The 11811-nt window shown below is 49.2% G+C and overlaps 1 protein-coding gene across 1 annotated transcript in view; it reads left to right on the top strand.

Moving 5' to 3' along the window:
• Nucleotides 1-9271, top strand: part of hlfa (HLF transcription factor, PAR bZIP family member a) — a 9748-nt gene extending 477 nt beyond the window's left edge. The window contains exons 2-4 of the mRNA XM_076015751.1: nt 698-1099; nt 7129-7331; nt 7793-9271. Of these exons, the coding sequence (XP_075871866.1) occupies nt 698-1099; nt 7129-7331; nt 7793-8008 (821 nt within the window). The 3' untranslated portion in view covers nt 8009-9271. The remainder of the gene's footprint in view (nt 1-697; nt 1100-7128; nt 7332-7792) is intronic.
• Nucleotides 9272-11811: the final 2540 nt, after the last annotated feature.

The following is an 11811-nucleotide window of genomic DNA, read 5'->3' as shown; positions in this document are numbered from 1 at the left end:
GCCTCGGATGACTTTCTCTGTCGCCGCCGAGCTCGACAGGTTGACGAGGGTTTCAGCTCGGGCTTCCAAAGCGAACATTGAAGGCAGTTTGCGCGTCCGTAACGTGGGTTCGCAGTTTTCAGCAACGCGCGGGTTTTTTATTTTTATTTTATTTTATAATAACCTTTAAACCCCGCAGTTCCTGCCGTCGACGAGATTTATCTGCGCTGTGCTTTGCAGGCCGTCGATAGAGGGCGCGCTCTGCTCTGTTGTGTTCGCACGCACGTACGCACGCACGCACGCACGCACTCGGCTCAATACTTTTTTTTTTTTTTTTTTTGTATTGACCGTCATTAGATTATCCGTTTGAATGGAGACCTGTTTTTTTTTTTTTTGTCAGCAGGCGCGCCAGTTGCGTTCAATAGAAGGCAAAAAGCAGAAAGGCCAGGAGGGCTGAGGAATAACTGCATTTGCTGAGACGCCGATAACGAGATTATGCAAATAACGCAAACTGAAAGGCTCTCCGAAAGGATTGAATCTGGCTTTACATTTAGAAGCCCCAGAGGGATTGGAGCTATGAAGAGGCCCCCCCTGGTGTGATTTGTTTATACTGTACTGCATGCAATGACCCATGATGCTCTGCTGCAGCAAAAACAATGAAGTGACTGTGTGTGTGTGCATGTGTGTGTGTGTGTGTGTGTGTGCGGCTGTTTTGCAGGATTCGGCAAGGACAAGGAGAAAGGGAAGAAGCTCGAGGATGAGAGCGGCACCGCCAACCCCCCGCAGTCGGCCTTCCTGGGGCCCACGCTGTGGGACAAGACGCTGCCCTACGATGCCGACAACTTCCAGCTGGAGTACATGGACCTGGAGGAGTTCCTGTCGGAGAACGGCATCCCGGCCAGCACGGCCCAGGGCGAACAGGCGCCGTCGGCCGTGGCCACACCTGCTCCTGCTCCTCCAACGCCTCAGCAGCAGCAGCAGCAGCAGCAGGCCCAGCCGCAGACTCCCCCCGCTGCTCCAGCCCCGTCTGTGGTGGACCTCAGCAGCCGCGCCACCACCTCGGTGCACGCCAGCATGCCACCGCAGCAGCAGAGTTGCCTGCGCAGCCCCAGTGCAGCAGGTAGGAAGTGCTGCTCGTTGAGTTTGTCGTCAGTGGGAAGGGGGGGGGGGGGGCACATGGGGCTCAGATGCTTTTTCACGCCTCGTCTGCTGCCCGTCAAAAGGTTTCGCTGCTGTTTGCACACCTGCTCGATGCTGGGGCACACACACACACACACACACACACGCATCTGTTAAATCCATTTTTCGCTGTTGGCTCCGCCCAGCGCTGGATACACATTGACACCCATCTGCTTTGGTTTACAGTGGCTGAAGTGGACTTTGGAGTCCAGATTAGGGCCCTAACAGGGCCAAAGGAGCGAGGCCAGCGGAGCTCATGGCTCCTTTTTTACTTCCGTGCTTTAATTATTTTGTTGCCGTGGTTGTAAAAGATGTAACAGACGCCTCTTCTGGTGTTGGGGTCGATAGATCCCCGGCAGCTCACAATTTTTGTTTTGTAGACTGACAAATGCACTGCTGAACTTTGACCTCTGCTGCTGGTCTGTTGCACCGTGTGGACGAGCGGGCCTCTAATAGAATCCCGTGACAACCTGCTTGGTGTTTTGCGGCACAAAAGCTTCTTTCTTATTTATTTATTTCATTTACTGTTGTTATTTTTGGGGAGTTTCTTGACGCTGGGAGGTCCTGAAAGTCCCGTGCGGTCTTGGTGACAGTTGGGGCTGAAGCTGCCCTCAGCCGCAGCAGCGTGAGTCGCTCGCTCGCTCGCTCGCTCGCTCGGTGAAGTCGCTGTTTGGACGGCAAACTGACGCTGCAGATACCGTAACGGCCCAGGTTGCGTGTTGCCACACACGCTTGGTTTACACGGGTTTCCTCTGTAAAGTCAGCGGCTGAGGGTTTTTGTCACTTGCGTTGCGACGACAAAGTGTTTTCGCTCCACGCTGACCACCCCTCCCCCCCGCCCCCCCCCACACACACACACACACACACACACACACACACACGTCTTAATTTCGTGGTGAAAGTAGCCACAACTTCCCCCTGAAGACGAAGCTAACAGCCGCTGCCATAGCAGCCACTCTGTTTGTGTTGAGGTGCAATGTGTTTTTTTTTTTTTTAAGGTCTCCACACGCACTTCCTGTGTGTGTGTGTGTGTGTGTGTGTGTGTGTGTTTTTGTGTCTCTTTTTGGTTAAAAGATGAGAGAAACCTTGGTGTGGTTATTCTGCGTTCCGTTTGGTATTTGTTGTTGTGCACATTTGATAGAATTGCATTGAAGGGAGGGGAGTGGGGGAGGGAGGACGCAGTTCACCAGTCAGCCACTAGATTTCAGAGCGGCGACTTCCATCGTGGCCAAATAAAGATGTTAGTGGTTTAGTTTGAACTCGTTAAAAAGAAATAAAATCCCATCCAGTACGATGCAGATTTTTCTTTCTTTTTTTTTTACTGGAGGAGATAAAGAGAATTATTCTGTTGGCTCCAGATTCGTGCGTTGCACCGTCTGGTTGAGGTTCATGTCCAACAAAATCTGTTTTGTTTTTCCTCATGACTGCCTCCACACGATGCCTCAGGGACTCGTGTTTGGCCCCCTAACATTCAATCATCTGCAATGAGAGAATTTCCCAACCTGTTCCTCAGTTACTGGAGCTTTGGCCTACATATATATATATATATAAATATATATATATAGATATATATAGAGGGTATCTCCCTAATGTTGCCTGCCTTTCCCATCCTGCAGAAAAAAGAGGCGTTTGTCGTTCACACTAACGTTTACATTCTGTAAACACGTTGTGAAAAACACCCGGATTGACTTTCCACAGAGGCTCGCGGGCGACACACTTCCCTGCAAGGAAGCAGCGGGACGAGGAAATGTTTTTGCGTTGCGAATAAAACTCCTGTTACAGCCGTAAGTCGTAAGAAAAATCCAGTTCAGCCGGCCAGAAGTGTTTTTTTCTTCTTTTTTTTTTTACAACTTTTCAGGGAACACGATGAGAAGGAAGTGGAGCAGAACTGCAACTCTGTTGTTTCCTGATGAGTTTTTCTGCAAAGTCGTCTTAGTCAGGCGACTTGTTGTTCCTTCCTGCAGGTCAAAGCCTCGGCCGGGAGGAGGGTTTTGGTGTGTGTTTGTGTGTGTGTGGATAGGTGGGGGGTGGGGGGGGTGGTGGCGGCAAAAAAAAATTAAATAAACAGTCGCCGCCGCACACAAACAGCTGCTTGTGTTCAGGACACCGTATTCCAGCCGTCAGTGCACATGTGTGTGTGTGTGTATGCTTTTGTGCTTTCTGTTTTGGTCCGTGTGCGTTTTCACGTGATGGCGGGGGCCTCCGTGCAGCGTGCAGCGCCATGTGACGGACACATGCAGGCGCCGTGTGCAGCAGCCAGTGCACTGCCAACAGGAGCTTGTCACGGCATGAGAGAGAGGGAGAGAGAGAGAGAGAGAGGGAGAGGGAGGGAGGGAGAGGGAGAGGGAGGGAGAGAGAGAGAGAGAGAGGGAGAGAGAGAGAGAGAGAGGGGGGGAGGGGGAGGGGGAGCCCCTCCCTCCCTTCCTCTCTCGGTACACTTCCTGTCACCCCCCCAGCCTTGGCCGGACCGGGGCTGGCGGACCGGGCCGCCAAGGCACAGGCTGTACCCTGCTGCTGCCCGGGTCACATGGCCTCTGGTGTGCTGCCATCACGTGCCAGCGGCTCTGCCGCTTCTTCTCCTGCTCACCACCATCTCGGCTTACTCAGCCAGCCACGCCCCCCCCACAATATCACGTCACATCACCCACAACCCCGACAATAACAACACACAACACACACGCACACACGCACACACGCACACCTCCCCTCCAAAACAAAATAAGCAAAAAAAAAACAACGCTGTTTGTCACTCTGGGTGTGTGTGTGTGTGTGTGTGTGTGTGTGTGTGTGTGTGTGTGTGTGTGTGTGTGTGTGTGTGTGAGAGAGAGAGAGACTCTGGACGGACCCCTGTGCACCGCTGGCAGGGTCCAGCGGAGGGGGGCCTGGGGGGGAGTGGGCGGCGGCCCCCCAGGGGTGTGTCGGCGCCACATTCCAGACGCTGTTAGCGAAGGTTGGGCGCTTCAGGGGCGGCGGCGAATCAAGAAGCTGGCGTTCATCTCCACAGAGCAGCTCCTTTTATCTCCTGGCCATTGTTGTGCTGCTGCTGCTGCTGCTCCTTCCTGTCTGACGCCGAGGACTCGCCGCTCTCGGCGGTCCTATTTTCAGACGTGACACTTGCAGACGTTGACGCTGAGCTTTTTCAGTTCACTGTGACCCCGCAGAAATCAAAAGCTGATTTGTACCCCCGACGGGTCCATAGGTGGCGCTGTTGTTATCAAGGCTCCTCCAGGTCCCTTTCTTACCTGTGCGCACTCCACACAAAAATAACAAGTAACGAGATGAAATGAACTTTTTTTGGGTCACTTTTTGTTTGCTTTTTTTTTTTTTTGTAGATGCAAAGATTTGTCTTGGCTTTATCTTTTGTGATTTCGCAAAGCGCCAACATGCCTTTAATTGCGTGTAAACAGCCCTCGCAGAGATCCCACCTCTTAAGTATAACTCGCTAAAAGTGGCCCGAAAAACAATAATTACGGCCGAAAACTGTAATTAAACATTTTGAATCACCTGTAAAGACTCAAATCATCTTTGAGAAATGTATCTTTATTTATGTCTTTTTTTTTTTTATTTTTTCTTTTTTTTCCATTGCTTTTTGAGTTTGACTCCTCTCTTTGAAGGGGCAGAAGAAAACACATGACACGCAGCAGCGTCGCATGAACAGTTTCTGCTTTGCAGCAAACATGAGCTGCGTTTCCATGACAGGTTTTTTTTTTTTGCAAAATAAAAGCGACATTTCTAAAAGATTTCAACGAGGTACGATTTCCACTGAATGGTGTGAAGCGCGTCAGCCGTAACTCCAGTGAAATCCCGCCCCGCAAGACTTTCCGTGACGCTTTTGCGATGTTCCTCCACGTGGATGCGTGTGAAAAACCTCCTCGTGAGCGCCTCAAAACCTGTCAGCCGCGTTTGAGAGGTTTTTTTTCTCCAAGTGCAGCTGCTTCCATCACCAGCTTTTTGTTGCCCGATTGAGGTTTCGCCAACTCTCGGGGTGATGGAAACGCAGCCGCTGAATGCAGTTGTTGCTCGAAGAGAGACGTCTCTCTCTCTCTCTCTCTCTCTCTCTCTCTCTCTCTCTCTCTCTCTCTCCTCTTGGCCTCGCACTGTCTCTCGCCCGGACAGAGTTCAGCTCGTCCGGCCAGCGGGTTGGCGCCCTTATCAGCTGTGCGATAACAGCCCGATAGCACCAGCTAGCGTGACAGCGCTGTGTGTGTGTGTGTGTGTGTGTACACACTGGTGAAGCTATGAAAACAGGTTCCGCAGGGCTCCTCGGCCTCCTCCAGTGGGTCAGCGGTGGTTGTGGTTCGCTCCACCGGTCCTGCTGTTGCGAGTGGTGTTGGAGGACCTGGCGGCTCAACTCTGAGGGCTACTTTTAGCCGCCGCCGCCGCCTCATTTTTACTTGGCTAATTGAGAGAGAGAGAGAGAGAGAGAGAGGGCGAGCGAGCGAGCGGAGGCGATTAGGCCGGCCCACTTGTTTGCAGGTGCGACAGATTGTCGAGGGGCAGCGACTGGTTTTAGTCTCCAAAGCAGCTTTCTGTCTGGACGCCTGGCCGACACTGTGAGGAGGTGACGGAGGATTACTGAGGGAACACAGACACACACACACACACACAGACACACACACAGACACGCAGTCATTGGATGGCTGAGGAGAACTGTTTGAACAGCAGTCAAGTGTGCAGCTTTTGTTTGCCTCTGTTTGTTGTGAGGGAGGAGAAGAAGTTTGATCTTAGTCGGACGCTTTGGGGGAAAAAAAAAAAAACAAGAACCCTGCAGATTATGTAAGAACCCCCCCGCCCCCGCCTCGCCCCGCCCCGCCCTCAGGCCGGACCCTCGGCTGGGTCAGTCTGTCAGCAGCAGGGTGGAAGTTGAACAGGGAGAGTGTTGACCTGTAATCAGTTGACATGCGGTAATAATGTGTTGCAGATAATCCAGGAGAGGTTTGCAGCCTCTGCTTCTCCTTTTCTCAGCGGACCTTTCTTTAGCTTTCATTCCAGAAGCTGCAGCGGCGAGGCTTGTGAATGGAGAGAGACGGCGATCGTCCATGCTGCACGTGGTCCAATGTGTTTTCTACACAATGTGTTGTCTCTCTACGCACGCAGCGCCATGTGTTCATTGATGTGTTCTTCCTGTTCTCCCACTGGAGAGTGAAAATATTTGTGCGCTGCACTTTGTTGCGTTGAAAAACATCAACAGTTCTATTCCAACACCTACGTACGGACGTGTGAGGGCCTTGGAGCCACGTCGCCCTCTGCTGGCCGTCGCGTGAATTGCAGCTGTTTTTGCTCCGTGCTAAAAAAACAAAAAAAACAACAAAAAAAAAACAGTTTTTGCGAGGTGATAATCAGTTAAAACGGGGCTGTGGTGACGTCACTTCCTCTTTATAGTTTCTGATTTGATTTCTCGGGACCACCGTTGGGGGACGACTCAATTGCTGGGCGAGGCGGCAGCAGGTGGTGGGGGGGTTGTTTGTTTGTTTGTTTGTTTGTTTTTACGTGCTGCGACATCATCCCACTCACAACATGTTGAGCAGAAGCGGCGCTCATGTTCAGTCTGCAGGCGCGCACGCACTCGGATTAAATCCTGTTACGTCACAGAGCAAGCGGCTCTCGGTGGTGTGACGGCTCCACCTGCTGGCCTCACAAGGCACATCACCATCTCGTAGATGTACTTTATTGATGCCAAATTGGGAAACGACACTTTTGCAGCGCTAAAAAAGTACAAAAGAAAATCAACTATACAGTAGTTGCAAAAAGTCAACTCAATCTGTGTACAACACACAACCAAAGCAGATGTGCAAAAGACAGAAAATAGTGAAGTTAGGGGGCGCTACTGTGCTCCAAGTAAAAAGAAAAAAAAGAAAAGCTGAAGTGAGTCTGGAGCCATGCACCTGATCTGACACGTGACCCACGATGCATTGCACACGAGAGGTGTGGCTGACTTCCTGTCCTGTCCTCCCTCTCCCCCCCCCACAGCCCGGGACACCCCCAGCCCCATCGACCCGGACTCCATCCAGGTGCCACTGAGCTACGAGCCCGACCCGGCCGACCTGGCGCTGTCCAGCGTCCCCGGACAGGAGATGTTTGACCCCCGCAAGCGCAAGTTCTCAGCCGAGGAGCTGAAGCCGCAGCCCATGATCAAGAAGGCTCGCAAGGTCTTCATCCCCGAGGACCTGAAGGTGAGACGCAGCCTCGCAAGCACAATCCAAAGCAAGCTGGTCGTCACCTAATCTATCGATTGCTTTTTCCCAAAGTAATGGATTACAGATGAATCGATCAAGTTGACTAAGCGATCGCGTCGACGCAATCGATTACAGATTCATCGGTTGCGTCAACTAATCGATTACAGATTCATCGATTATGTCAACTAAGCGATCGAGTCAACTAATCGATTATGTCAACTAATCGATCACAGATTAATCGATCAAGTCGACTACTTGATTAAAAAGTAGTTCACTTAATCGACATTGTCGACTAATTGATGATGCATGCGATCGATTAGTCGATGCGATCAATTACGTCGATGCGATCGATTAGTCGACTGATCGCAGCAGCCCCGATGTTGATTCTTGAGGTCGGCGGGAGGTCCGACCTGCTGCACTGACCCAACACTGACCGTCTGTCTCCGCCCCTCGTTCAGGACGACCGGTACTGGGCCCGGCGCCGGAAGAACAACCTGGCGGCCAAGAGGTCCCGCGACGCCCGGCGACTGAAGGAGAACCAGATCGCCATCCGCGCCGGCTTCCTGGAGAAGGAGAACGCGGCGCTGCGCATGGAGGTGGGCGACATGAGGAAGGAGCTCGGCCGCTGCAAGAAGATCCTGGCCAAATACGAGGCGCGGCACGGGCCGCTGTGAAGCCCCGCCCCTCCCCCCCGACACAACCCCGCCCGCCCGCCCGCCCGTTTGTCTCCACGCTGGCACGTCTGACCGCTCGCCCCTCCTGACTCCACCCACCTACCTGGCCCCTCCCACTCAGCCTCAGCCTCGTCCTCGGCTCGGTTGTTTGTTTGTGTTTTTCTAAAAGAAGAAAAAAGGAGGGAGAGAAAAAAAAAAAGGTCCGGTCGCAGCGACGGCAGAGCGCCTGTCAGCGCCAACATTCACACGTGCGCACCCCTCCCTCCCACCAGCTGAGACCGCACCCCTCTCCCGAGAAAGCCCCGCCCACTTTCATACTGGTTTTCTATGCTGACGATCCCCACCTCCCCCCCCCGCCAGCTCCGCCTCCACCTCGCTGCTCCTCCACCCCCCCTTTTTTTTTTGCTTTCAAATTTTCAAACTGGTTGCAGGTTTTATTGCGTTGCTCCTTCCCTCGGTGTTGCACTCTCCCCCCTTTTGTCGTCGTTTCCGTGTGCGATGAATGCATTAAAGAAATGAGAGAGGGGAAAAAAAAAAAAAAAAAAAAAAAGTTTCCCTCTTCAAACGGACACTGAGCAATAATTCCTGTCCAGAGCTACAGCCACCATCTCCCCACCCCTCTGTCGCTCCTCCCCTCTCGCTCTCATTGGTTGACCCCGCCGTTGACCTCTGCACTAATGCGTGTCTCACAATCTGACCCCGTGGTTTTTTCTTTTCTTTCCCGCTCGCTCCCAGTCTCCTCCGCCTCATATTTATCTACCTTTAATTTCTCAGATGGAAGATTGTTGTTTTTATATATATCTATATATCTATATATAGATATATATATATAAATATATATATATATATTTATATTTATATTTATATATATATAAATATGTATATATATATATATGTATATATATATATGAAAAAATAAATAAATACATGTATTCTGTTGATATAATTGTTAGTATTAATACTACTCTCTTACATAATTGTCTGTTAGCATCCATTTGTTTGCTCAGATTTTTAGCATGATTTCGTTTGTTCTTTTTTTGTCTTTCACATGACGTAAGAAAATCGTAATTTTTTTTGTAAAACTTTATTTTATTTTATTCTTTCTCTTGCAAAAAGTTGTTGATAATTCTTTCCGGCTTCTGTTTGGCATGACTAACATGCGTGCTGTTTTATTTTTTAGGAATGATTGGTTCTTTCATGTTAGTGCTGCATCTACCCTCATCTGTGTTTTATGTTTTATGTTTTGTCTTTTTTTTTCTTTTTTCTTTTTTAAAAGATGGCTGTATGAATGTAAAAGATGTTAATGACAAAAAGCTATATATGAAAAAAAAAAACCGTTGGGTGGTGTTGCCCGATGCTGTGGTTGACCTGGTTTCAGCTGGTTCGCTGCAGAGCCAACGATTGACAAACAAAGAGACGATTATATTGGTTACCAGAGAGATGTTTATATGAACCTATGATGTTGTTCTCTTTGAAAATTTTTTTTTTTTTTTGTACAGTATTTTTCCTACACTATCATAAAGTGAAACCGATGTATTTTAAAGGCACAACAGATCCAGAATATTATTAAAGAATATGATAATATAACACAAAACAACACAAACAAATGGTGGTATTTTGATATTCTATATTTGAGCTGGGACCTGCAGGCAACACACGAAACCTCCTGGCTGTTCCTATTATTCTCATTGTTAGTATTATTATTAGTACCATTATTAATGTAGCCCTCCTCAGTGCGTTGGCGCCCCCTTCCTGTCAAAGAAGCTGAGACGTTGTCGCGAGGACAGAATGTACGCTCGCTCAGCCCCTTATTTTTTCAAAAAAAAAAAAAAAAAAAGAATCTTTAACGTCGCCTTCGGCTCACCAAGGTCCTGCCCCTTCTCTTCGTCACCAAACTTTATTAGTATTTTGTAAAAAATGCATATTTTTTTTGGTTTCCACGATCTGGTTGGCTGGGTGCTGTTGCTATGAAGGACGGGAAAACTCGCCGGATACAGTTGTTGTTGTTGTTGTTGTTGTTGCTGCTGTCATGTGATAGTCGTAGAATCCCTGAGCCTGAGTGATGCATGCTGGGAGACTTTTGTTTCTCACGGCGGAGCCCGAAGGAAAATTGTTGCTTTTGTAGTTGTTTGAAGCTGCTTTCCCGCCATTGGCCGGTCCCCTGACCAGGAAGTGGCCCCGCAATGACGTTTTTGAAGGTGTGATAGCGACGTCTTAGCTTCCGTGTACGGAGGCCAGAGCCATGTTGCCGCTCACATAGTCGCTTGACTTGCTAGGCAGGTGACAGCTGCACGCGCCGGTCCCAAGAGCCTGCAGTCGTGAAGACAAAACGCAACACAACACGGTGACGGGTGGCCGAATAGCTCGCTAGCATGTTAGCGTAGGCTAACGTGACAAGATGGACTCGTGCGAAATAGAATCTTCAGTTGATATGATTATAAATTTAAATCATACAAAATCATTATTTTGTGTGATTTATTTTTTCCTCTGAGCCATAAACGCAGCATCAGACCGCGTATACTTGCATTGTTGTCTGTCAGAAACTACAGATAATTGCTTACAGTCCAATGAGCCCAGTAGATGGCACTGTGTTTTTTGTTTCCATGACAAACAAACTACTCATCAGTTTTAGGGGGATGATTGTAAGTAGGTCAAATCCTAGTTAAACATTCAAAGCTCTGTGTGTGTGTGTATGTTTGTGTGCGCGCGCGCGCATTGGGAGCCACAGGAAGATATTTTCTATTTGTCCTCTAGAGGGCGCTGCACCTGTGCGGCAACAGGATTTGCCTGTAGTTTTGAGAGAATCTGTGAGCGGCGGTCGTTGCACCAGATCGTTGTTTCTGTTTTGTTTTGTTTGTTGTTGTTGTTGTTGTTGTTTGTTTTTTAACTATTCTCGTTTTTATCAATCACTTTGAAAAAAAAAACAAAACAACAACATAGGAGAAAGCCAATAAATCTTATTAATCTTATATTATCTGTTATCCCAACAAAAAAAAAAGTTACCTCACCGTCGAGTGATTTCCCTACCTCATCCGCAATTGTTGACCACAGTCCCGAGTCCAATCCAGTGCCTTGAACACACACCGACTGTTCCCGCCCCCTTCTCCCAGCCTGTGATTGGCACACGCCTGCACTAAATGGCTTCTTGGTTCATCCCCCCCAAAAATCAAAAGATCTGCTCCCCCCCCCCGTCGGACTGAGCTGTAACCATCATATTCATGGCAACACACACACACACACACACACACACACACACTGCTCACTCAGTATGTTGAGAAAAAACGAACAGTTCTGATGTCTGCAGGAAGGTGTATTTAGTCTGCTTTGTCCTGGAATGGATGCATTACATTGATTTGTGCTGTTTCTGGCCCTCGGCCGCCCCGTCTCTCACTCTCTCTCTCTCTCTCTCTCTCTCTCTCTCTCTCTCTCGCTCTGTAATTTTTAGTGTCTAATAAAGGAAATACCGATTCTTTCCTGATGTGTCTCTTCAGTGGTGTTCCCATATCAAACACACCCCATTATCACTCTCATTATTATGAATTATTTTATCCTCAATTCTCATGAAGCAGCTTCACTTTCTTACATTTCTAAGAGAAAAAAAAAAAATCCATGTGCAGCAAAACCTTCCATAATAATAATAAGGGGCCGAGCTGACACCTGGCGGGGGGTGTGGCCACCGACATGTTTGGTTTTGTTCTAAAAACGAATACCTTTGCAGAGACTGATCTGGTCTCTGGAGACGCGGTGGTGCAGTGGTTCCCACTACAGGGGTCTCCTTCCAGGTTCTCCAGGTGTCTGCTGGG

Source organism: Nelusetta ayraudi, unplaced genomic scaffold (assembly GCF_046127955.1).
Source record: "Nelusetta ayraudi isolate G7.1 ecotype Tasmania unplaced genomic scaffold, CSIRO-AGI_Nayr_v1 ptg000195l, whole genome shotgun sequence".
NCBI lineage: Eukaryota > Metazoa > Chordata > Actinopteri > Tetraodontiformes > Monacanthidae > Nelusetta > Nelusetta ayraudi.
The sequence above is the reverse complement of the archived record's forward strand: the minus strand, read 5'-3'. Positions and strand labels throughout refer to the sequence as shown.